At 39.0% G+C, this 26,267-nt stretch overlaps 1 protein-coding gene across 10 annotated transcripts in view; it reads right to left on the bottom strand.

The window, feature by feature from the left end:
- The window catches only part of KIF21A (kinesin family member 21A), a 94,475-nt gene that overhangs the window by 10,691 nt on the left and 57,517 nt on the right, over positions 1–26,267 (bottom strand). For 3 of the 10 annotated variants that reach the window (XM_062638314.1, XM_062638317.1, XM_062638323.1), the window contains 18 exons: positions 25,370–25,558; positions 24,293–24,492; positions 23,794–23,901; positions 23,222–23,290; positions 22,892–23,103; positions 22,086–22,239; positions 21,513–21,713; positions 19,631–19,732; positions 16,078–16,243; positions 15,555–15,575; positions 11,618–11,678; positions 11,365–11,419; positions 9,997–10,214; positions 6,333–6,443; positions 5,616–5,744; positions 4,051–4,089; positions 1,964–2,100; positions 100–280 (listed from right to left, as the gene is read on the bottom strand). In XM_062638314.1, the coding sequence (XP_062494298.1) occupies positions 100–280; positions 1,964–2,100; positions 4,051–4,089; positions 5,616–5,744; positions 6,333–6,443; positions 9,997–10,214; positions 11,365–11,419; positions 11,618–11,678; positions 15,555–15,575; positions 16,078–16,243; positions 19,631–19,732; positions 21,513–21,713; positions 22,086–22,239; positions 22,892–23,103; positions 23,222–23,290; positions 23,794–23,901; positions 24,293–24,492; positions 25,370–25,558 (2,353 nt within the window). The remainder of the gene's footprint in view (positions 1–99; positions 281–1,963; positions 2,101–4,050; positions 4,090–5,615; positions 5,745–6,332; positions 6,444–9,996; positions 10,215–11,364; positions 11,420–11,617; positions 11,679–15,554; positions 15,576–16,077; positions 16,244–19,630; positions 19,733–21,512; positions 21,714–22,085; positions 22,240–22,891; positions 23,104–23,221; positions 23,291–23,793; positions 23,902–24,292; positions 24,493–25,369; positions 25,559–26,267) is intronic. The other 7 variants (XM_062638316.1, XM_062638324.1, XM_062638315.1 and 4 more) reach the window with 5 other exon arrangements.

Here is a 26,267-nt window from a genome sequence, read left to right as displayed (position 1 = left end):
AAACTACACTATGCTGCACTATCAAATTAAATCTAATAAAAATCTATCTAAAATTAAGACTTATTTGAACACTTGGCATTTGAGGTTTAGCATACTTACGTCAATGTCCGAATACACTTAGCAGAATCTCTGATGTCCCACACCTTGATATAGGAGGTTGAGACTGTGAAGACCAGGCTAGTGTAGTTGCAATATTTTATAGAAACAACATTATTTGGATGACCTCCTAGAGACATAATCTCCTGTCCAGTTACCAGATTCCAGACTTTGCAGGTACGATCTAATAAGAGAAAAAAAAAGGGGAAACAAAATTAATTAATTTCATCTCAAGGAAAGTGAAGATACAGACAGTTTAGAGCCTGTGAAGTTTGGATGATGACAGATGAAGAGGAGAACCCAATTTTTAGTTCAAAAATTCTTCATTAAGAGCATCATTCAGGAGTGGTTTTGAGGTTCAGCATGACAGTACTGACTGCCACAACAAAACTACAAAGGTGAGAAGTGATCAGAACTATTTGGTGCTCTAGGAGCATCTAAAAATGCCAGTATAACTGTTTTAGTCACAGTTTTCATTGACTGGCAAAAGACTTTAAATACTGCAGCCTTTTGTGTACTAAAATCCCAAATGCATGGAAGCATTCAAGAATTTTGCAACACAGATGGAGAGGACAGGAAAATTGCCTTGTACCATATCTGCATCACTCCACATATTTTACAAGTACATTTTTACTGGAATAATTACTAGGAGGATGAAGAGAAAAATCAACTAAGCAACATTTATTGAAGTTAAATATACACATCCTTTTTTGCATTTGTATATGCTTGCCCAAATGCCAAAACATTGGCTTCAAACTTACAAGACCAAAAGGTTTCCAATTCACTATAACAGTGTGCCTTAGTATTTTTAAACAGCCACCTAGCAGAATAACCATAAGGAACATACCTAATTATTAGCAGTGGAAAACCTGCATCTGATGGGGTTATCTCCATGTTAATATAGGGATAAAAAGAATGCCCTGAAATTTCAGAGTTTATCTATTACGTGAACTAGTGAAAATGAGAGTCTCCCTGTCAGTAGGCATTAACATCCCCCAGCCACCACTCTAGTTCATCTTTGCTTTGATACTTCAGGACAGAAAAAAACCCAAACAAATGAAGAATCACAGATTACCACACAGGTTCTATTTGGGAGAAAATAAGTCTGCTATAGTTCCAGCTGCACAACTAAGAATATAGCAAGTCTTTTACCGTAAGTCCCTTATATGAAAAGGCTCAGGGAAAAAGAAGAGAACATGAAAATCACTTTTTGAGTGATATGAAAAGTAACTGTTAACGTCTGGTTATGTTATCTTCAAGCCAAACTGAGTGATTACAGTGGAAAGCCACCAAAGTGTTTTTTTTTTTTCAAAACCACTGTTTTCTAGCAGCTGGAAGAGTTCATAGATTGTCTAATCCATTCAGTAAAGAGTTAAGTGACTTCTAAAATTCCAGTCCCTCTCATAACAGCCGATGACATGCACAACAGATAGGCAACGAGATGCACAGGGGAAGAAGAAAACAGCCTTAGCTCTGCTTGAAGAAACTATGCCATGAAGACTATTCAAACTCCTTAGGCAGCACAGTTAAAGATGTGCTAATTCCAAGCTCTAACCCTACCCCGAGGCTATTTGCATGTCATGTGTGCATGTGTTACCATGATTGGCTTCATCATATCACTCAACAAATATTAATGTTACTCTTGACAGTTACTTTTTCCACTACAACTAAACAGCCAAATACTACACATTGGAATTAAAAACCTGTAGGTAATTACCGTAAATCTTTCTTCAGCTTATGCCACAAAACAGATCCTCACTATTTTTCACCGTGTTTACAGCACTAAGCACAAACTGAGAACTTCAAAATACCCTAGGCTGCCAAAGCACCCTCTGATGCCAGCATGGATACATGGAGCTTGCCTAACCTTTAGATCCGGTGAAGAGAAGATCATCAGTTGCATCAACAGAAAGCACAGCCTTGGTATGTCCTTCAGCTGTATAGATACATTGAAGTGGGGATGATCGGATGCATTTTGAAGCAGGGAATGGGTTAATTACCCCCCTAAAGAAAGGAAGAGAATGTGAGTTTGGTATAGTAGCATACAGATAAAATTAATTTACTTAAATGTAGGGGAAAAAAAAACAATGTTTTTACATGTGAGGGCAGAACAGCTGAATGCATTTCATAAACTATGTAAGGATTTTTACTATTTAGCTTCAACAAGTATCAACTCTGGACTATCAGTTAAAGGAAACCACATACAAAAATGAAGAAATGAAAAGACAAGATGCTGAATGCTGGGTACATAGGAAAGTGTGTAATGCTAAAAAAATCCAGGATGCTTAAAGCTCCTGGATGCCTAGGACCACCCTTAAGACTGCAGATTGCATAAAGACATCTTAGTTTTAATACCACATTGAAAAATGAAGCAAACATGATGTACGCTGCCAATTACAAACTCAGAAGGCACATCACACCAACTGCCTTCTGAAGGCAGGCTTGGAGAGCTACTGCCCATCTGTATACCTGAGGAAGGTTACTACTGCACCCCATACACAGCTCCACACTAGTACTCAAATGGCTGAAAGCAAGTATGGCTGGAGCACAGATACCCCAGTGGGAATCATCCTGGGGATTTACAGCTAGTTCTGTGGTGATGACAAAACACTAACTCAGCCACTAACTTCATCACCAAACAGGAATTATTAGCAATCTAAAATGACACACATACAACTGCATATACACGAACCCCATGAATTTCTGTGAAGTGTAGAAAAGCCTCAAGGTAATGCCCAAAACATGCAACACAACGCTATGACCTGCGCAGCTTGTAGTTAAGACTCACTGTAACGCTCATCTGGAGATTACACACACAACTATGAGGAAAAAGATTTAAGCCATAGCCCTATCTCACAAAAAATGAGTGTCAGATGCTTTAGGAAAGTGTAAAACATCCATAAGATTGCCGAGAAGCTTGCTGCAGGAAGGAAAATGCCCTTCATGATACTAACTCTGTGACAGCTAATCTAGCAGTCTTAGAAATTATTATTTTATACATTTTTACTGCTTGGGACATCTTCATTCATATAATTCGTTACTCCTCTGCAATCCTTTTATAGCTTTTACTAATACTGCTTTAAATTGTTTGACACTAACTTCCTCATATCAAAAAGGTATTCATCTTCCGATCTGCACCTTTTTATGTTTCCAAGAATAGAGAAACAATTTATTATTAATTTAGGTCTCTATACTTTGTTTTTGAACATCACACAAAACTCCTTTGTTTTTCTCTGTAGTACTCTCTAGCAGATCATGCTGCCTGTAGACTGAGTTATTCCTACTGCTGTCTTCACCCACTCTTTCCCTTGACAAGCCATCTAAAATGTATGTTCCAGAGCTTTTTATCTACCTATGTGCAGTGCTTTGAAATCTAAGCAGAAAAAATCCTATGACTGCTACAATGACCAGACAAAGCCACCATCACATTACTATTAGTCCTTTGACTGTCCTTCTCTTGATAAACTGATTTTTCACCAAGTACCAAAATGCTAAGCAACAGTTTTCAACTACGAGTGGGGATATTTCTCTTAAGCCACTGTGCCTTCTGTCAGGAAGACATAATGAAAAACCTACTCACTTTTATTTACACTGTGATTTAATTTTGAGTGATTAAAGCATAGAACTGAATGAGGAAAAGAAAGAAGCATATAAAACCTAAGAAAATGCCTGCTCCTCTTAATAAAGAAAGAATATGTCAAAGGAAAGGTTTACACCATACTTTATTTGAAAATAAAAACTGACATGCTCACAGAGATAACAACCACCCTAAAAAAAGGAGAGGGGGAAGACATGCTTGACCAAAATGTCAAATTTTTACACTTCTGGCAAAAGCAAGAAGAGGTAAAATGCACAAGGACCAGGAAAAATCATGCAGCAAAATGAAACTTTCTAAGAACTGAAATAGCTTCAGTGAGAGATGCCAAGAAAACAGAAAAGAGAAAGAGAGAGTACCTGTGTACCTCCGACAGAGAGGAATCACTTTCATCAGACCTACAATCAACAGTGGTGGAATTGTGAGGAGAAAGAATATAGGTATCAGCAAAGTAACGCCTCCATATGAGAAGAACAAACAGCAGCATGGCCAATTCAGGAAAAGCAATGCAAATCCAGATAGAGTATGCAGCATTGCTCAGGGTGTACCTTAAACCCACGATAATACAGGAGGGATGGAATAACAGTGTTAAATAGCACTCTCAGCGGTAAGCAGCACTGGCAGAACCCATGAAGCTGAGCAACACCAGCTGAGCCATTTCTTATTTTCCCAACATTTTCTTACAGGAGAAAAAGCAACAAAGAAGATGAATGCATAATTTAACCTCTGTAACATAATGCTTATTGAAAATATCAAAAGGAAAAAAATCTGAACATCCATAGAAGAAATATCTAAAATGTTAATAATAAAAATATACATATTAATAGCCCACTGGAATAACAAGAATACTTTGCAAACAGTGCTTAGTTCAAAAGTCCTTCACCTCTTATTTTCAAAACCATTTAAAAATAAGAACCCAGAACACATGCAAGGAGAAACTCCCCCCAGACATGAACATTTGCAGTATGACTGAAGATGTCCTTCCTTTCCAATGCAAATCAAACAGATTCAGCAGTTTCAATTTGACTTCCAAGTCAGTCCAGAGAAAACGAAAAGGGTTAGGTGGGAGTTAGCAGTAAGAAAGGTATCGTAGCTGAGATAAAATTAAAAGCACAGTTAAACCACTGAAAGCATTGCAAGCTACTGCTTGGTATATGGTGACCACTGGAAAAAAGTGAAGTTTTTTATAAAAAAATGGTGTAAATAGACAAGAGCAATGACTTGTCTTGCCACAGTCAGAACTACAGGTTTATTCTACATCTGAGTTGCAGTTCACAAGCACTGCATGGCATTGGTATCAGTACTGAAACCTGCAATAAAGATTTTTCTCCAGTCAAGTCCACTACAGTTTGGAGTAAGACTTCTAACAGATGCCTAACACGCAAGGAAACTGAACTGCTCTTCTAAACAAAGCATATCATCTGCTCCTCCATGTGACCTCCTAAAGTCAATCTGTTCAATAATTTGGATAACTTCTAAACAACTGTGTTCTAGCCATTTAAATGTCCCATCCTCCAGGGTGCTGGTGTGACAGCACTTGGAGCAATGTTGGAGTAATTAACTCTCAAAAGCACCGTTTCATAAAAGGTCAGTTAAATCCTGTTTCCAAGTGTAAACACATACAGAAATACACATACATCTAAGAATTCTACCATTCTTTTCTATTTGGGGTTTAAAACTACAACTAGCAGGTGTAGCCTAGAAAACAGGAAACAAGGTTCAGCAGGAAATTGCTTTTCTTGAATTTTTACAATGATTCCATGAAAGTTTAAAATCTTTTCTTTGAAAACTACACAAAACCACGAGAAACGCCTCCTCCTGTCTTGCAGAAGAAGGGAAAAATATCTACCAGATACTACACTGATAACTTGAGTGCACTTTGCAATTCCCTGGTTGGGGGCTGAGGCTTCCCTCTGTGACTTACTTATCCTGCTGAACTGATGTGTTTCCCTGAGAAACAGTAAGACGACTAAAAACATTCATTTCATTACGGGGCCGGCTTGGTGGGGAAGTAGGAGGTGACAGACTAGCCTCTGGGGCTCCAGAATCTGAGCTACAAGAAAAAAAGAACATCTTCTTTAACAGGTTATGAATTGTTAGAGAAGTTAAATGCAACATGCCCCAAAAGTTAGATGCTCTTAAGCAGATAAATAAAATTATAATGCTAGCTACAGACATTTCCCAGAGAAGGCAATAAACTTAAGACTACAAAGTGCTGCAAAGTGCAAGCTGGCACAGTGTTCAAAGTTTAAGTGCTAACAGTGAAAGCTCCAGGCAGAAAACACACAACACATACGTAGAATGAGTTCTTATAAAACTGCAGTTTCTTGGAGAAATGGATGAGTCCCATTTAAAAGGGGAAAAAGAAAAAGTCATTTGCAAATGCTTCAAAGGACTCTTTCACAGGGCTCTGCTCCTAAGGTGTTCTGTACAGAAAAATATTCTGGGAAAAACAACCAAAAATCAAACAAACAAAAAACCCCACCCCAACCCCAAAACCACACAGAAGTTGGGCAGCAATTTCACTGCCAACAAAAAAACTGTGCAAAATTTAACAAATCAAAGATAGAGATTTATATTTCAATAAAATATACCCAAGGCTTAAATTATGTCAGAGAAAATAAGTTTAGAAGAATCTTACAGTTTTTGTTCTTTTGCCTTTGTCTTTTCCATTGTTTTTTCATAGGCTTTTCTCTTTGCTAAAGGTGAAGGCTCAGGCATCTTCTTCTCTGACAAGGATGGCTGTCTAGAACTAAAGCAAGAGCAATCATTAACTTACTCCAAGGCCCTTTACAAACTTGCTTTGCTTACGTTAGCTGTCATTCTGAAATTTGAAATACTGCAGAATGTGCTTCAGTTATTATTGCCTCTCTTGAATCTGTAGACTCTAAATTTGTTTTCACATTTTAACATAAAAATACACAAAGTTTATTAATGTTCACAGTTCATCCAGATACTGAATAAGCAAAGGAGATCTATTAGTTCAATAACAAAAAGAACCAACTAAAAGAAACAGTGGAATATGCATCTCAAATTAAGGCCACGGAGAAAATGGACGGTCTGACTAAGATCTAAAATTTCAGATTCCATCACTTTCATCTACAATAGGCCACTTAGAGACATGAAGAACAGAGAAATCAGAATGACTCTTACATATGGACCGGGCTTTGGGCAACCTGGTCTAGTGGAAGGTGTCCCTGCACATGGCAGGGGGGTGGAAATAGTTGATCTGTAAGGTCCCTTCCAACCCAAACCATTCTATGATTCTATGATATGAGTTAAATCTTGCATTAACATGTTCATTTTTCAATATCGAATTCTAAATTAGGTACTGAGAAAAAGCGTTTCCCACTGACAGCCTAATTATTGTAACATTGCTTCTTTTTGTTCTGTGTTCCCTTCCTCCTTACTTTGCATCCCCTCCTTTGTCTCTCTAGCTCTTGCCCTGAAATCATTTCAGTTCATAGTCACTGTGTTCTCACAGCCTTCTACTCCCCATTAAAAACAGCAAAAAAGTCAAGACTGCAATATTAATGCTGACACCCAAATGCAATCATTTCACCGCAGTCAGATTAAAAAAAATATAAGAAGGGAATCTAGGTGGTCTCCACTGTTCCGAACTCCTGCTTCTCACCAGCTGGGCAATCAGAAAAGCAAAATTTCCTTTTGTTTATATTTTTTTCCACGTGGTTAGAAAGTGTTTCTGAAAATGTAAGGATCAGAAAGTACTTTTGTGCCACACAACTTTATTAAGCAAAGTTTAGTCAGTAGGCTACCTGCCTCACACAGTTGCTAGGATCTGGTCTCAGAGCTTTAGTGGCCTAGGAGCTTGCCCATACAATCCCACAACCCCTGCCACTCATGACTGTCCAGCCTCGGGGAAAATCTCTTGGCAGTCCTCCTATATCGTCATTTCACCTTAGACAAGACCAGAGCCTGGCACTGCTTAACTTTTGAGATCAGATCAAATAGGGCATTCTCAGGGTAGTATGGCCATGGGTAAAACACACTGTACGTGTGGCAACATGCTGCATCATTTCTATGTGATAAAAGCTTTATTAGTTTCCCTGGAGAGGAAGTCTGTGCTATATAAAATCCACCTAGAGACTGTCATGCAAAATTACATTATTTAACAAGGACAGCACAACCAGGAACAGCTCTTTTGACTCAAGTACCTGACACTGTCTCAAGCTATCACACACACATTGAACACAAACTGTAGCTTGAAAGTGAAGGTCCTACCTGTAGGGCCTGGTGCCAAGAACTGTACCCAAGTGCAGACCCTAGAGCTCCCCCAAGGTCTTTCAAGACACAAGAAAAGGAGGACAAGTGATAACCTGTCTGGTTTTGCACAAAAGCCTAGCAGCCAAAGTACACAAAAAGAAGAAGTTGGTTCAATATTCTTCTCAAGGCCCGAGCACTAATGTCTGTACAAGGGTCCCTCACTGCTAGACAAATTCTGCAAAGAAAAAAAAAAGAGGTGGAATATGCCACACTCCTTCCCTCTCTTTATGCTGGACCAGTATGCATTTAAGAATGCAAAAGTCCTGGGGTCACAAGGCAAATCCTATGATGAGCCTGATAGCTAAACCTTTCAGCAAGGATGACAAATGAGTTACAGTTTCCACTGCCATAGTTGCCTATGTGACTAGCATGTAGCTACTAGGTTAAATAAACCACATCAGAAACTAGAACCCAAGTTCCTCTGCCTCATACCAACATCCTGCATACTGAGACATGGACCTAGCTCCCTCTTGCTCCCTTTCCATCTGCCTGTTGAGTCTTCCATCTTTGATTCCACACTGTGGACTGATTGTGGGAATTTTTGGTGACTTATCTGATAAAACATGATCAATAACAAACCAAAATACATGTGAGGCCTACTGCTAACTGATTTATCACTGATTAATATAACTATTACTGAATGTGTAACTCTCTAATGCTCACAGAACAGAGTTTTAGGAAAATTTTGGTTTGCCTCAATGCTGGCTAACTTTCATAAATGGATACATTCTAGAAGATGGAGTGAGGCAAAAGCTGGTATTACCTGAGTCTTGGAATCCAGGTCAAAACACTTGACGTTTTAAATCTTGAAGCTTCAAAAATCTCTAGTGATCTCACACTAACTGCTAAAACAAGTGGATTTCTCCACCTATCCTCACCCCCAGGAGCATTCTTTCCAAGCAGATTCTATGTGTAAAATGCACTGAAGCCATCAGCATGGGTTAATAATTGCTGCCAGCAGTGTTTTACAGCTCATGATTGCCACCTCAAGCACATGCTAGAAATACATAGTAAAAATAATATGAATTACAAACATACATTAAATGGAGACTGCTGTAGGACAGTATTATGCAAGTATGACAGAGGGACAGTAAAAGATGCCTAATTCCAGAATCTGTAACAGGAAGATAGCTATGGGATACAATTTTTCCACATCACTGAATGTGGAAAGCACATTCAGTTTACACAAGACTTTGTGTAGTATAGGAGCTAGCACCTAAAAAGCCAAGAAAAAGGTCTCAAGCAATGAATGGCTAATAACCAACAGTGATATTGGCAGAAAGAACAGCAAGAACAAGTGGAAACAGAGAGCGCATGTGAGCAAAACCTGCTGCCCCCAAATTAAAAAAAGACAAAAATAATACTTTCATTCTATTTGTCATCAAGTAATACCTTTAATTAGTAAATTTGTTCTGCAGGTAAAAGTGCAACCTGCAAATCGAAAGGATTTTTAAGGGTTCATATTATCCAACACATTTCTTTCACATTTACACTTGTATACTCTATTGTTGTATAGACTTCTTCAATATCAGTGTGGTCCACACAAGATGACCCGCAGGAAGGTTGTACCTAATAGTCAGGACCATATACAGATACTATTACTACATTATATAAAGTTTTGAGTTTGGGGAGGAGGTGTTGGGTTTGATTTTTTTTTCTTCTCTCTACTGTTCTAAGCAGGTTCTCAGTACCTCCCTCAAATCTGTATTTCTCAATAGTATTAACAAAAAAAAGTATACAAAGTACTAGGTGAGGTTTTCCCACTACTTAGAAAAAAGGCTACAGTAATTTTGCTATGACAAAGCAACTTAACAGAATGCATATCTTCAGTAAGAAGCACAACAATGAAGTTATACTTTCCAGAGCGTTGATGGTAGAAAAGAAGGAGAAGCTTTGTGAGCATTATTTAGTAAGCTTCAAGTATATCAACCTCCTTTGTGAAGTTAAAATAATAGATTACAAGAAACTGACAACATGCCTTTTTTTTTAGCAAAGAATTAGTACAGCATGGCCAAACTTACATGCTGCCTATCTTAGAAGGTAAGCCAGATGGTGGGGGAATAGACTCTCTGTCCCTAGCAGAAGTATCATTTGTGTCAGCAGCCATCCCACTTTCTTGGGTTTCTGCAACTGATGCAAGAGGGCCAGCCAAAGCAGAGACTGCAGCACTGACGTCAGAGACTTGATCGCTGCTGTCTGCATATAACAACTCCATCTGAGTTGTGGTCCTCCGACGGGCCTGGAGACAAATAAAAATCAAGTTGCAACTTAAATATTTCATGGTATGGGTCAAGAGTGCTACATTTAAGCTTAATCGTTAGTTGGTAATTAGCATTCCCCTCAATCACCTTTGGAAACTAAATCAAGTAGCTCACCTCTACGTCAGCAATTTCATAGAAGGCAAGACAAGATCAATGGAGTGAAACACTGATTTGACAAGCGGTTTCCGGGGGTATCCTTTCAACCAGCTACAAGCGCAGGTCAATACTACAGGAGTACAACATTACTCTCCTGTTTATCCAAATGAATTTTGAATTAAAGGTTTATCCAAATGAAGCGCAATATAACAGGAATAAAGCAAAGTGTAAATTTAAATAGCTACACTTTTTGTGACTTTTCAACTCAATGCTGCTTCTGTATACAAACTCTGCTTCTTAGTTTATTTACACTTCAAAAGTAGCTTAAGACAACATGAATTAAGGCTTGCTCAGCATTTCAACAATTTTAAAACAGAAAGAGTTTGTGTTTAAAACACGAAAGAGCCATGCTTTGTGCAACACAGTCATTCTTAACAAACTGATCATATATGTTAGGTGTGAAGATGCTGTGAAATTAAGACGCACTCTTCAGGGGAAGAACAACCATTGGGGAAGACAAAGGTCCAGTCTGGATAGAACTATTACAAAAATGACACGTTTATTTTATGCAGACCAAAACTACTCAATTTACCAGCCCAAAGAGCTGCACACCAATAAGCGCTACCAATAATGCAACAGCCACCTAGAGATAGTCCTCCAAAGCCAACTACAGTTAGAAGAGTGCAGGCTAAGCTCCTATGTACTTCGCAAACTTGGTTTATGCTTCTGTGAGCAGAGAAACAAATAATCAGTGAGTGGAACAATATATCTTTTTCTAAAACTGTAAAAATTCTACCACAAAATACTGGAAAAGTGTATTTTTATCACTGCTTCTCAGACAGAAGTGTCACACAAAAGCATATTACATACCAATCACATGAACTGTATGTCAAGTTCACCTTTTACATGTCTTCATTAATGTCTCTAGAGCAAAACAAGAGCATTCTCCAGAAGGTACTATAAAAGTCAATTATTATAGAATCATAGAATCATTTAAAAGATGTGCAGGTGAATCATCATCATACAGCCTACCTTGCTTTTGGGTTTGACTTCACCGCAGAGCTTCAAAAGATCAGAAGACAGTGAACTAAAAGAAAAATTGCATTATAGTTAGAAAGAAAATAGTTTTTCAGAATGTGTATTTTTATTTGATTCTTTACTGAAATTATATGCAAAGTATAATGAAACCATATCAGAGGTATCTTGTAGTAGATACATGTTGCATTACAAAGACAGTAATTTTTCTAGAACCAAACCCATTTACCTGCTAACAAAGACTGCTCACCTTCCTTCTGTTCCAGGACTATGCAATGGGGCATCCTCATCAGTACTGTCTTCCAAATTTTCTAGAAAATTTCCAAGAGAATTATGTTAGCCTGTCCATCTAAAAGAGGACTTGCAGGTTTTAAGCGCTATACAAAACAGCTCTGACAATGTTGAATGTAGATGAATACATACATCAAAAGCATTAAAAAGGTAGAGATTTTCAAAGTATCTTGACTATTTGCTAGCCAGTCCCCACTGAATTTTCCTGATGTCTAAACTAAGTTTTTCACACAAGCTAAATAAATCATACACCTAGGCATACTATGCCAAATGTGGTCCTCTATCTGTTGTAGCAGAGCCACGGGGATGACAGAAAGCCAGAGAAATTCTAGAAGCAAAACTGGAAGGAAAAAAAAAGATACAGTAAATGAAATTAACTGCAAGACATAGAAGAGGCAGGATGTAAATCAATGGACAAGTAAGGATGTCTCTCCCTCTCCTTTTTCTGTAATCTTCTTGCTCTAAGCCAGAATCAGTCTGGTTATAATGAAAAACATTCTACTTTTAACTAGCTAGCAAGCTGGGGCTCAGCCTCAGCTTATATTGAGCGGTATCATTTGGGCTGACAAGAAGCAAGAACTTTCTTAGTATATAAGGCATTTAGGTTTCAAAACAGGATGATGCCACCACTTAGTTCTATAGAACTGCTTCCTAAAAAGAGATTAATTGTATTGAAGTTAACTATAAAATGAAGCTGTTCAGTAGGAATACTCCTGAGGTAAAATGGGTACACAAACCTGTTCTCAAGAGACAAAACTAGCATGCATGCCACACACGGACACTGTCAAACATCAGATCAACATGTCTGCATGCAAACAGTGCAAAACATTAAGCTGCGACAACCAGTCCAGGGCACACGTACAATCAGTTGCAAACTGTTGCGAAACCAAACACTCTAATTTGAATTTTATTATTTTAAGCACAGCTTAAGGACATCAGTAACATATTCCTAAAAGTGGAGTCCCTTATTTTCTAACATACTCATGAAATTTTAATGAATAAATAAGCTTCTAATGACGTTACATCTCTTCTTTATTATTAGAGATGCTTTAAATTTGTGGACTTGCTATCTGCAAGAAAGCATATACCATTTGTAATGCACAGACTCAATATACTTGGCACCCATATTAAAAACAGGTTTGCCCATATATATGTTTTAAGTGCAAGTTCGTGCTTTGCAGAAATCAAAGAAAAATATACAGTTTCCAGTTGAACTCTGAGAAGGAACGAAGAAAAGAGAAATACTGCCTTCTAATGTATGCTACATCTAAAAATGTTTCCTGGAAAAGTCAAAACCATATGTCAATTTAGCACCAGCACCAACAATGCACTTTTGAGGTACTCAACTGCTTTATTAGTTTTAACAACATTATAAAGAAAGTAGGGTCACAGGAATAGCACTCAATTTTCTTTTTTGTTCTGTCCTAGATCTGAGCCCATAGTAAACCTTTTCTATACACGTTATCATTCTATGTCTCCTGCAGAAGTGGGGATCTAGAGTACTGCTTCTTCTAGCAAGGCACAAAATTAGCATCAATGTATTTTTTTAAATATAGGATTCATACTACAGTGGTGTTACTTCATCCCTTTCTCATACAGAATTTGCAATAAGCTTTAACAGATAACAAAGCAGGAAGTGTGGGATGGCCCCAAAAGATGGGATTTTATTTGTAGGCTCACACTGATGTGACCTGACACGTTTGATGTTTTTCTTCAGTTTATCTGCAGTTCAGCACAGGAAGACTGCACAAAGTCCCCAGGTAGAAGCCAGCATATAGAATCAACAAAAAGAAATAGAAGAGGCAGAAGAGCAAGATTCTGCAAGAAGTCACAAGTGAGAAAAGATGACAGGAGCAATGCAGTTAGTAAAGGCAGTATTGCTTGTGAGGAGCAGCAGAGATGACTGCTGATAGATCACTGACTGAAGAACAGCGGGGAGCTTTTCTGATTATTTGGCTTCATGCTCCTGCAGAGGCAACCAGACAGTACCAGTACAACACAGTACACCGGCACAGTTCATCCAGAGATCTGCATATAGATGGTTTTTAATCACATCCATGAATGTCCAGATGTCACAGGTAGGGAGGAAAAGCAACTCCTACAATTCTTTGGAAAGGAGTCCCTCCAGCAATACTCAGGACTCAATTCATGGTCATTTTAACTCTTCACAAGAGCAGATAGGATAGTGAATGGCAGATAGTTCATTCACAAACAAGACAGGTGTGCAATCAAAGCCCATTCAAAGGGTCTAAACCTGACGATGTACTTTCCTGCAGTCTGAACCCTTTAAGTCTGCGCTTGAATGCAGGTGCACAACTACAGTGGGGAATAACCAAACTTTTTCAAGCCAAGCATATTCAAATGGCTAACAACTTCTAAAGGTATCAGAGCTGAAAGTTGACATCAAGGGAACAGTTCACAAGCACATTGGAAGTTCAACCACTCTGCTCAGGATGGGGCTGGCTTGGTACTGCTACCAAGCTGTCAAGCATCCTGGTGAAACTGGTCTCAGGACCTGATGCTGCGCACACTTCCACCTTTGGGAATCATGTCAGGTTACCAACCAGGGAGCCCTTGCACCAGAGTCCCTACTATCCTGCTGGCAGTCCCAGCCTTAAAACCTCACTATAACTGTGTCTGAACTTCCTGCAGCTCAAAAGGTATAGCCACTAGTGACCTATAGAACAGAGACTATCAACAGTTTGGATTTCAGTGTGGACTGAGGTTAGTTCAGCATATTCAGCCAAGATACACCCACAGTAAAGTTTCCTTCATATAAAGCATTAGCATAGTCCTGAGGGGTTTAGATAGTTTGAAAGCCTTAATTCATGCTTGCAAAGTGTTATAAAGTTTCTTTAATGAGATATACACTACAAAATCTTTATGGAGATACTGTTTCAATGCATTTAGTTAGTGTCTTTTCACTGCTCCAGATGCTGTTAATAGGTAAAAGCCTGTCCAAAGCTAAAGAAAAAACAACGCTAATTTCCTGGCTGGAGAAACATTGCTCTCACCCCAACAGGATGAACACACACATGCACGTACACTAAGAGTCTATTTTACATGTGCTGTAATATTAACCACCGAGGTTCCTGACTAAAAACTGGCTGTATGCAGCAAGATACCCTGACATGGATTTCAGGTGTCACCTGTCAGGAAGCTGGCAAAGCTCTCAGCAGCTTACACTAGACGGTGATCTATATACACTTTCAGGCAGTCTTGTGCTTTTGAAATATTTCAGATGCCTATGCAAACTAGCAGAGGACAGCATCATGGGATTAGAAGGAACACAAGACAATGCAAAAGGAATTGTTGCTGACATCAGAAATTTTTTTCAGCTTTCAAACACATCTGATTTTGTGGAGGTGAGAAAATAGGTGTAATTTGCTTGGGAATCATTTGAAAGCAACAATAGACTCAACACAAAAATCAGTAACTAAACCAAACTGAAAAAGTGAGATATATTCTGCATTCTGTACCATACTTACACTACAAAATGAGCTATCTGCAACAGGTTAGAAGTGACCTGCATGTTAAGGATTACTTTATTTTCAGATCTAAATAGACGAGCAGGATTTGTCACAACTAGAGCAGTAGTAATCATAAAATAGCTTTATGTAGTCTGAACATACTATATGGCTTCATAAGCAGCAAGTCACAAAATGCAAATACAAATCTGCTTACTGTGGTCACTTATCTGACAAATCTAACATGAGGGCTGTGGGTGCTTTTGGAAAGGAAGAAATGCTCTGTAATCTCACGATAATGAGCACTTTTACAGTATAGTTCATGCAAACTTCACACGCTCACGAATTCTAAGATGCACCAGTTAGTGAACATGAATGAATTAGTAACTCATGCAGCTGTACAGTACACAGAAAGCTAAACATACTTACCCAGCTGTATGCTATCTAGGTCTGTGTAAATAACAGCAACAAGGAAACAAAAGCAACATTCCAATCAAAACATATCCATTTATAAAAAGAAATAAAACAAAAGTACCCAAATGTTTTCTAAATTTTTCTTAATATCATCTCGTAAGTAGTAGAATAGATGCCGTAATAGACATATGATGCCATTTGAACAGGATTGAACAGAACTGCATATTTAGAATTTCATAATCAGAAGTTAAAAAAATACCAAATTGTAAATGCAAAGTCTTTTGTAAAAATAACAAGCATATTATTTGAATTTTAAAAGTCTCAATAATTAAAAACCCTCTTTAATTCCTACATTTTACTGCCAAGGGGATATAACAAAAAAATGACATACATGCACATCAATTGTGAAATAGCGTTTAAGATGTTACAATACAGCATCTATTCAGGAAAGAAATAGCCTAGAATGCCCAGTACAGCATGCATGAGAGGCAAACACGACATGCAGCTGACTACTCAGAATACAGGATGATAGAATTACCTTGCAAAGCATGACCCAGCAAAGCATCGAGTTCAGGATTTAACTCAGCTTTTTCTTTTAGCATGTGAAAGAGCAGTTGGTTTTGAGTAGCACTAGTAATTTCTGTCTGCTTAAGGCGTCCTTCAAGAACTTTGATCTGAGCTTCTTTCTGAGCTGCTTGGAGACCCTGGGAGAGATAAAGAAAGGAAAAGATGTCAAATGCTTTAACACCATTCTTTCCTTACTTTTTTTAAAAACTACACATTGCAATCTTCCCCTCACAGCCTAAAGAGCAGGTGTCAGCTACAGGCCTTTTTCTTTTTGTTAGAGTCATTAAACATTCATTTACCTTGTGTTCCTCAGACTCTGCCCTGCAAATATGTATTTAGTGGCCAAGTTGGACATAACTCCCAAGTACAATTCATAGACTGCATTTAAGAGTAGTGAGCATCTGAAAAATCAACACCCGTTTTCAAATGCAAGTAGTTTTAATTATTAGTTATCATACTCTAGAACAAAAGGGAAGGGTGGGGAGGGAGGAAACCCACCACAAGAAAAACCCACCAAAAAACCCCAGTACCACCCCAGAACCATAATTCTCCCTACAGAATCACACAGTGAACTTTAAGCTGTGGATGACAGATCTCATGGCCTAACTTAAGAGAGAATCCATTCTAAGGGAACTCCTTAGATGCATGCATGGGCAAGAGTACTTTAGTTGTAGAAAATGCAGGCAAGAAAATTTACAGAAAATGGTTTCCAATAAGAGGAAACGGTAGGGAAAAATTAAGGGAAAAATGCTAGCACTCGACTTACACATTAGCACTTGAGAAGTGTAGTAATATGGACTTACACATTTGGTTCTGATTTTATCATGAGCTAAACCAATATACAAACAAACACATTTTGCATGGAAACAAACAACAGAATAGATAGCAGGCAGGGTAAATTTTGGGAAAAAAAACCCATACCTTTAGTGTTTCTACACACTAAATTACATATCAGAAAGAGGAGAAACACCTTAACATAATAGAGCTTTTATATCATGATAAGGAGAAATTGTTAACATAGTAAGTCAGGGGCACTTTCCTCGTTTTAACTCTGGGTATTGGGTATCCATCTGACCCACCCAGGGGCTGAAAAAAAAAAAAAAGGCAGAAGACTGAAACTTGCATAAGGCAATGTGATTGACTGCAATATACTTGAAATCTTCATTTGATTCAATGATCATAGAATCATAGAATCGTTAGGGTTGGAAAGAACCTTAAGATCATCTAGTTCCAAACCCCTGCCATGGGCAGGGACACCTTACTCTAAATCATATCACCCAAGGCCTCGTCCAACCTGGTCTTGAACACTGCCAGGGATGGAGCATTCACAACCTCCCTGGGCAACCCATTCCAGTGCCTCACCACCCTAACAGGAAAGGATTTCCTTCTTATATCCAACCTAAACTTCCCCTGTTTAAGTTTTAACCTGTTACCACTTGTCCTATCACTACAGTCCCTAATGAAGAGTCCCTCTCCAGCATTCCTACAGGCCCCCTTCAGATACTGGAAGGCTGCTATGAGGTCTCCATGCAGCCTTCTCTTCTCCAGGCTGAACAGCCCCAACTTTCTCAGCCTGTCTTCATACAGGAGGTGCTCCAGTCCCCTGATCATCCCTGTGGCCCTTCTCTGGACTTGTTCCAACAGTTCCATGTCCTTTTTATGTTGAGGACACCAGAACTGCACACAGTACTCCAAGCGAGGTCTCACAAGAGCAGAGTAGAGGGCCAGGATCACCTCCTTCAACCTGCTGGTCACGTTCCTCTTGATGCAGCCCAGGATACGGTTGGCTTTCTGGGCTGCAAGCGCACACTGCCACCCCATGTTCATTTTCTCATCAACCAACACCCCCAAGTCCTTCTCCGCAGGGCTGCTCTGAATCTCTTCTCTGCCCAACCTGTGGCTGTGCCTGGGATTGCTCTGACCCAGGTGTAGGACCTTGCACTTGACATGGTTAAACTTCATGAAGTTGGCATCAGCCCACCTCACAAGCGTGTCAAGGTCCCTGTGGATGGCATTCGTTCCCTCCAGCGTATCAACCGAACCACACAGCTTGGTGTCATCGGCAAACTTGCTGAGGGCGCACTCAATCCCACTGTCCATGTCAGCAACAAAGATGTTAAACAAGACCGATCCCAACACCGATCCCTGAGGGACACCACTCGTTACTGGTCTCCAGCCGGACATTGAGCCATTGACCACAACGCTTTCCATGTGGCCATCCAGCCAGTTCTTTATCCACCGAGTGGTCCATCCATCAAATTGATGTCTCTCCAGTTTAGAGACAAGGATGTCGTGTGGGACAGTGTCGAACGCTTTGCACAAGTCCAGGTAGATGACATCAACTGCTCTACCCCTGTCCCTCAGTTCTGTAGCCCCATCATAGAAGGCCACCACCAAGCACCTTGTTGATTTTCATGTGCCTAAGCATGCCTGCCAGGAGAATCTGCTCCAAGATTTTGCCAGGCACAGAGGTGAGACTGACTGGTCTATAATTCCCCGGGTCATCCATTTTCCCCTTCTTGAAAATGGGGGTTATATTTCCCTTTTTCCAGTCATCGGGAACTTCACCTGACTGCCATGATTTCTCAAATATGATGGCCAGCGGCTTTGTAATTTCATTCGCCAGCTCCTTCAGGACCCGCAGATGGATTTCATCAGGTCCCATGGACTTGTGCACATTCAGATTTTTAAGATGGTCTCGAATCAGTTCCTCTCCTACAATGGGCCCAAGGTCTTCATTCTCACAGTCCCTGCGTCTGCCTTCCCAGACTTGGGTGGTGTGGTCAGAGCATTTACCAGTGAAGACTGAAGCAAAAAAGCCATTCAGAACCTCAGTCTTTTCCAAATCCTGTGTAGCCAGCTCTCCCGAGAGCTTCCTGAGGGGGCCTACATTCTCCCTAGTCTGTTTTTTATTTGCTATGTACCTGTAGAATCCCTTCCTGTTATCTTTAATACCTCTAGCTAAGTTTAATTCTAAGTAATAGATATTAAGTATGGCCCCCCAAAAAAAGGCAGCAACAATTACCTCTGTGCACTGGGTTATAAACTGCCAAACATTCATTTTGAAAATAGAACTCCCCAGGGCTTTCAGAAAGAACCCCTATTGCTCTATTCAAAAGTATAAGTCTGACTTTAGCATGCCATGCATCAATATGCATCTTAAACCACATTTTTTAAAAGCTCATATTTAAGTGGCTGAGCCAATCTTAAAAGAAAGATCCCCTGAGCACTCTTTAGGAGCTTGTTGAAAAACACAAGAAGAGACTGATCTGATTACAAAAAGTTAGTGCTCTTACAGGAACAGCATGAGGTACTTAGTACAGTAAAATAGGATCTACCAGGGGCTGAAGAACAGGCAACAGATTGAAGGGGACAATGGATCTCAAGGGCTTTCACACTGAGAACCCACGTGACTCCATAGCATTGACCAGCTTTGCTTTGTCTAATGCACATTGATCAGCCTTTATGTCAGCACAGCTCTGGTCCTGGTACATGGCATATACCTATTTCACTTAATGAATTACCTTATTGATACCCATTGTGAGGAAGTGATCAAGCAAATATCGAGCTTCTGTCAAAGTGCAAGCATTAATCACTGCCGTTACATCCAAGGTCTCTCCTTCTTCCTATGTTTGGAGCAGTAAAAACAGTCAGTGTGAAAATCACTACAGGAAACACTGAAAACAGAAAAAGTGAAAATGCTGCAGTATCATCCAGCTCATCCCTTACTACCTCTAAACCACACCTGAAAGATTTCTTTTCCAAAGCACCACACAGTACAGACTCTGCTGGCTTCCCAGTCTCTTCCAGTGCCACAGTTCCTCTCCCACTTTACAACCTCCAACTCAGACTCCTTTCTACAAGTTAAGCTTGTCACAGTGGATGCAGAAATAAGTGCAATTTTGCGCTGTCTGAAGCTTTCATACATTTGAAGGATTCTCCCCCTCATTTCCTCATTTTTCTTCAGATTATTCTCTGTCAGCATTAAGCACTCTGGCATCCTTTAGAATTATTAAGTCTTTTGTGTTCACTACTTCTTTACTGATTAAGTCCTATAATCTTGAACTGTACTGTACAAAATTCAAGAAACTCTTATGTGAGCAAAACAGTAGAAGCTGCTGGTGATGTAACATGCATTAAAGCTCAGATTAGCCCAAGGTGGGAGAGGGCTGCCACATAAAAATATGGATAAGTATTACAGTTCAGATAACTATGTGCCAAGATACCTAGGAGATTGTATGTGGTAAATTCCTTTTGCTGGATCATGTAAGGTATGATGCACATTATAAGAGTTTCCACATGTCCTGCGTTCAGCAGTGGCAGTCATTTTTTCTCCTTCTTAGTAGCTGGTGCAGTGCTGTGTTTTTGACTTTCAGCCTGGGAACAGCGCTGATAACACCGACGTTTTCAGTTGCTGCCCAGTAATGTTTACTCTGACCAAGGACTTTGTGAGTCTCATGCTCTGCCAGGGAGGAGGGGAAGCCAGGAGGAAGCAGAGACAGGACACCTGACCCAAACTAACCAAAGAGGTATTCCATACCACAGCACGTCATGCCCAGTATATAAACCGGGGACAGTTACCCTTAAGGGTTAGATCACTGCTCGGGTCTGGCTGGGTATTGGTTGGCGAGTGGTGAGCAGTTGTATTCTCTTCTCTTGTTATTTCCCTTATCATTATTATTATTGGTGGTAGCAGCAGTGGTTTATGTTATACCTTAGTTACTGGACAGTTCTTATCTCAGCCCACAGGAGTTATATTCTTTCGATTCTCCTCCCCAGTCCTCTGGGAGCAGGGGGGAGGAAGGGGGGAGAGGAAGAGTGGCTGCGTGGTTCCGAGTTACGGCTGGGCTTAAATCGTGACACTACATTTGGATTTCACTGCCTTTGGTAATACTGAGATTTCTTTTTCAATCGTAATATAGACAATTACTATTTGAAAAGTCACCACAAAACACTGTACAGAAAGCCACTGTTCCATAATTGAAAATATACTAAAATGCAAACTAAAAAATTAACGTAAATTCTCACATACAAAAATATTTAGATGGATTTAAAGTATACAAAAAAATACAAGGGAGTGGAAGCATATGAACAGATGCAGAAAGAAGATACAAGCTGTTAGCCTCCAGCTCCAAGATTATATAATTTAATGCCAGCAGAATAGAAAGCATCAGCTTCAACATGTAAATGCTTTGCAAGCTTAACTTGAATTACACTATTAACACTAAAACTCAGATCTGAAAGTTCAGTTAAATAAAAATTCTTCATTTCAGACTTCACCAATTCTCACCTCCTGGGTCAATAATTATACAGCCAAAGCAATACTAATTTCTAAATAAGAACATCTTCAAGGCTAACAGTTGCCTTTTCCCCATTTTATTATTTTTGCATTAATATTTGACCTACCTTTGCTTCCTCCATTTGCATAATGTTTGCTTGGCAGTCGGAAATGCTGTCATTAATATAGTCTATATTTGCAGTTAGTGATTCCATCTCTTCATTTATGTTTTGGACATTTCTATCTGCTTCACTGCCACCCCCATCCTTGATGAGCTTCTCCCTCTTCTTTGAAAGCTTTTCTCTTCTTTTTGTAAGTTCTTCACGTTGCTGTTTTCCCCAAAGACATAATTTCATTTAAAAAGGAATTAGCAAACACTTAGGGTACTTAAGTGCCCTTTTTTGTTTTCTTTTCCTTGTTATACTTTAACGTATCATGATATCTACAGGAAGTTATGCAGGTGAATATATTAATATATTTCCATGTGACACCTTTAATGTGCTTTTTAATTCTTAGTAAGCACAATAACTACATGGTTCAAATGTTTACTGGATTTGTTAAGAGCATATTCATTAATTGCAATGGATTCCAAGTCACTTTGCCTGTGCTACCACCAAAGCAATTTATTTACAGCAAACATAAATGCACTGCTCTCTATTTACTATGTTGATACGGCCAACAGTGAATAGGAGATCACGCACCGTAAGTAACCTGTTCATATCTGCCTCCATATTGGAAATGGTCATCCTCTGCATAATGATATCAGTCACTCTGCGTTCAAGTAACTGCCACTTCATCCTGGCTGCCTTTGAGGAATAAACTCTGCTTGTCACTGCTTTTCGCTGATATTTCTTTCTGTGACAAATTCAAGAGAAACACCTAAGTCTGAAATAGTCCAGTTACACATTTGACTGTAGAAGTGATCAGGCCAGAATATTTTTCATGGACGATTTAAGTTTCTTGCAGAACTTCTTGCAGCTTTTCACTGCACCAGAACAGATACCTACACCCAGCCCTGAACTCTACTGCACTCTAATATACTGCACTTGAAAAACAGGTATAAAACACTGGCATCTTGTATGATGCACCATGAAATTGAATCCTACCCCAACAGTTTTCCTCTATTTAACAAGGAGATAGGCTTCAAAACACAGTGGTTAATATACTGGATTGTGTTTTCTGACTAATTTTTCTTTGTACTTAAGAACACTGCAGGATTGAACCACCAAGGAGAGTTCTTTTTAAGAACAAATTAACTGAATCTTGACATTTTGGGGTTTCTTAATGTGATTTGTCCTTTAATGCCATTATATATTATCCCACACAGTCATAAAGCCACAAAACTGAAATTGCATTTGATAATGGTAAACTGTCCATTTTATGAGCATTACATGACAATAGTTTGAAAAATAACTACTGCAATAAGTGTTACCATCATATTATCTTCTAGAAAGTGAATGTCATTTTCATTTCCCATAAGACAGTACCAAACCATTTCAGCCCTTACCCTGTTCCATTTGTTGCAGTTACAGATAATGCTTGAACCCTTGCAACAGGAATTCTCATTTTCTGCTGCACTGCTGTTCTTGAACCATCATGCTCAACTGATGAGCTAGAACTTGCTTCCTGCATAGGATGCTCAGGCAGACTCAGCTTTCGACTTACTTTTCCAGCCACTTTATCAGACAGAGGCCTTACTTGCCGACGAAGGGCTGTGACCTGAAATGGAGGGCAAAGACACCATTACCTCTCCCCAAAGCTGCATTCTAACTCACAGGAATACAGAATCATTCTGGTTTCAAAGATGAATTATTGGGGCTTTTTTATACCACAATACCTCTTCAGTTTTGCGGCGTAAGATAACTTCTTGATTTCTTTTCTGAGCTTCTAGAAGTTTGAGCTGATGCTGTAGAAAAATACAAATAGCACATGATATTTTTTTCTACTATCTGACACAAGGACTGTATTGCATAAGAAAGAGACCCTTATACACTAATAAAAGTTTTCAAAACTGTCGTGACATCAAGTGGTCAAGTCACAATAGCTTCTTGCTTTTTCTAGTGCAGAATGAAAAAAAGTGTTTCACTAAACCAAATCCCTATCAAAAAAGAATATTTGCACGCAAGCAAGGTGGTAGCAATAAGTTTTGTAAAGATTCATTAATACAATAATACTGATATACTTAATCATACTCAATAAGCCTTCTATTTTCTCTTGTAGTTATCACCAGAAGGTAGGAACCAAATTATCATAGATGTCAAAGTGAATTAATGTGCATTTTGACTGGTAAAAATATATGGGTACATGTCTGCCTTAGTGAGTGCATATACACATGGTGTGTGCCTGCAAGCAGATGATCATCATAATGATCTGTTTATTCCAAATGAAAGTTCTTATGTGGCAAATCACCTCTCGTTTGCGTTGTTCCTTTTTAAGCTGTGCGATTTCTCTGTTTCTTCTAGACTCAGTCATTCTAGCTTTCTCCTGCTCTTCTTTCATTTGTTTCATCAAGCGAACCTGTAAAGAGGTCATCATTTAGAAAAGCTTATACTCAAGCGCTGTTCCCTGCCCCCACTCATATGGGGTTTCCTCTTCAAACTGCCATCTTCCAGTATATTACATGCTTTTAGCAATCTACTTCTGCCATCTCTGTCTTCTTCACTCAGTGCTGAAGCTAAAAAGCAGTTCAAGCTTCTCTATGTTTGATACTGTAATTTCTGTTCATTAAACTTCAAAGCCACCCCTCTCCCCAAGGAACCGCCTAGTCTTCATATCTTATCTTTTCCGTTTTCAGACTTTCAAGCAGCTGACAGTAAGAATGGTTACCTGGCAGATAAACACACAAGAAATTTCAACCCATTTTTCAGTAGACACTCATTGTACAACAATTCAATATACTGAACTATACCTTGGTTTTCTTCATCTCTGTCACTTCCTGCTGCAGTTTCTTCAGTTGCTTTTCATATTGAGACTGATTTTTAAGCAATCGTGCATGTTCCTTTTGTGCTGTTTGAAGTCTCTGCAGTTCTTTATTCATGGCTTGAAGTTTCTTTTCATATTCTGACTTGATTTTTTTTGCCTTTTCTTCTGAATAGGTCTCTACAGAACCTAGAGCAAAAAGGAATTCTTAATATGCTTTTGTTCCAGATATTTTCTTTTGCCAGCCACAGCAGATCACCGCTTCCTCTGCTTTTAGCATTACCTGCAATACCTTTGAAAAACTTAATTTGCCTCTATCTCCTGTCATCTGCACTGCTTCATACTTTCCACCTTGTGTGTTCTTGGATAACAGATCAAGTGTTAACACTCTCCTGATTTCTTTGCACTAGACAACAAATACTTGAGCACCTGAAGACACAGATACATACATGCTTGTTCACACATATCTGCAAAGATCATAACAACAGTCCCAAGAGTTACCAAGCTTAGAATACCTTTCCTGTCACTAATCAAAAAGGAAGAATAAAAGAACAACAAAAGCATATATATAAAGTATAACTATGAAGCATGCATAGTATATTTTTAAAAAGAAAAACCCAAACCACTTTCCCCAGGACTCTCCCAAAGTTCAACTATTTGTGGCATAGGACTCTCTGACTCAGAGTTAGTTTTCCATCTCAATACTGTTACATATTCAAAAATGTCTGGTCAGCAAAACCTCTCTGAAAGGCCACTGATCCTAGTCTATATTATTATGCAAATCAAAAGAAAGGAGGGAAGGAAGAACAGGAAAGATCCTGAAAGTGCTTATTGAACCAAATCAAATACCTGTCAATAGCAGTATCTTTTAAAAAGAATACTATCTCTCAGTTCTTGTAGAATCTAGAATATGTAAAGTCTGATTCACTGGTGTTGTGTGGACAAATCTACTTCTGCTTTCTGTAATTTCTTATCACATTTGAAAGAGGAAGCAATGTAAGTAGCAAAAATTCAACTTGTATCTCTTGACACAACACCTAGATTTAAATGATCATGCATTTCTTACCCAAGTTTTGAAGAACCTGATCTCTTTCAAGCTGAGTGTCTCGAATTTTATGCTGTAGCATCATTAGTTTCTCTTCATATTGTTTCTTCAGTGTTTGCAACCTTCGCTGGCTGTTCTCTAGCTCATCTATCAGTTTCTGCTTAATGGCTATTTCACAGGTGATGTTTGCCAAGTCAGCTTGATAATTTTCTAAAATTTAAAAAAAAGTTATTAAAAATTACGACTTTTCTTAAAATAACAGCAAGGATCACATATAGATACATCCTATGTTAGGGTAATTTCCTGACATCTAAATTGCGCATAGGAGAATTCTACACAAAACACAATGCAGCACGCAAAACTTGTCTGCAAGTCATGGTAAAGTCTTCTCCTTAAACACTTTCCATCCCAGAACTGGGAAAGAGGTAGGGAAAGGCATCTCTCACTGGATCACAGTTGCTAACTATCACCAACGTAATTATATATGTTGTAATTATTCACATTTAAATCTCAACATCAGCTATCTGTCATTTCCTGTACAAAAGGCTGTGAGACTTCAGTCATACATCAGGGCTGCAGAATAACCCAGCACGTTATAAAAGGAAAATTTAACTGCTGGCAGACTGCAAGGGGAGACTTTCTCTTCTTTAGCTCTTGGAAAGATACAGCCAAAATTCTGAGGAGAGAAGGGCCACCTCAGTCATGGAGTGGAATGGTGAAGGGAATGAGAAAAGCAGGAGGAAAAAGTAAGGACTAACCCATATGTTAAGGTTTTAAAACTTGAATTTCCTTAGTCAGTTAGGTACTTTCTTGGCTTAAGATTTTATGCTCTAGAATAGAGATGGCAGTTGAGGATTTTTTTCCAGGCTCTGCAACTCCTCCTAATGGTTTGTGTGACTCTCAGACAAGAAAGAATCAG

Source organism: Pezoporus occidentalis, unplaced genomic scaffold (assembly GCF_034315485.1).
Source record: "Pezoporus occidentalis ecotype Australia unplaced genomic scaffold, CSIRO_AGI_Poc_V1 ctg56, whole genome shotgun sequence".
NCBI lineage: Eukaryota > Metazoa > Chordata > Aves > Psittaciformes > Psittacidae > Pezoporus > Pezoporus occidentalis.
This window is presented reverse-complemented; position numbering and strand designations above follow the sequence as displayed.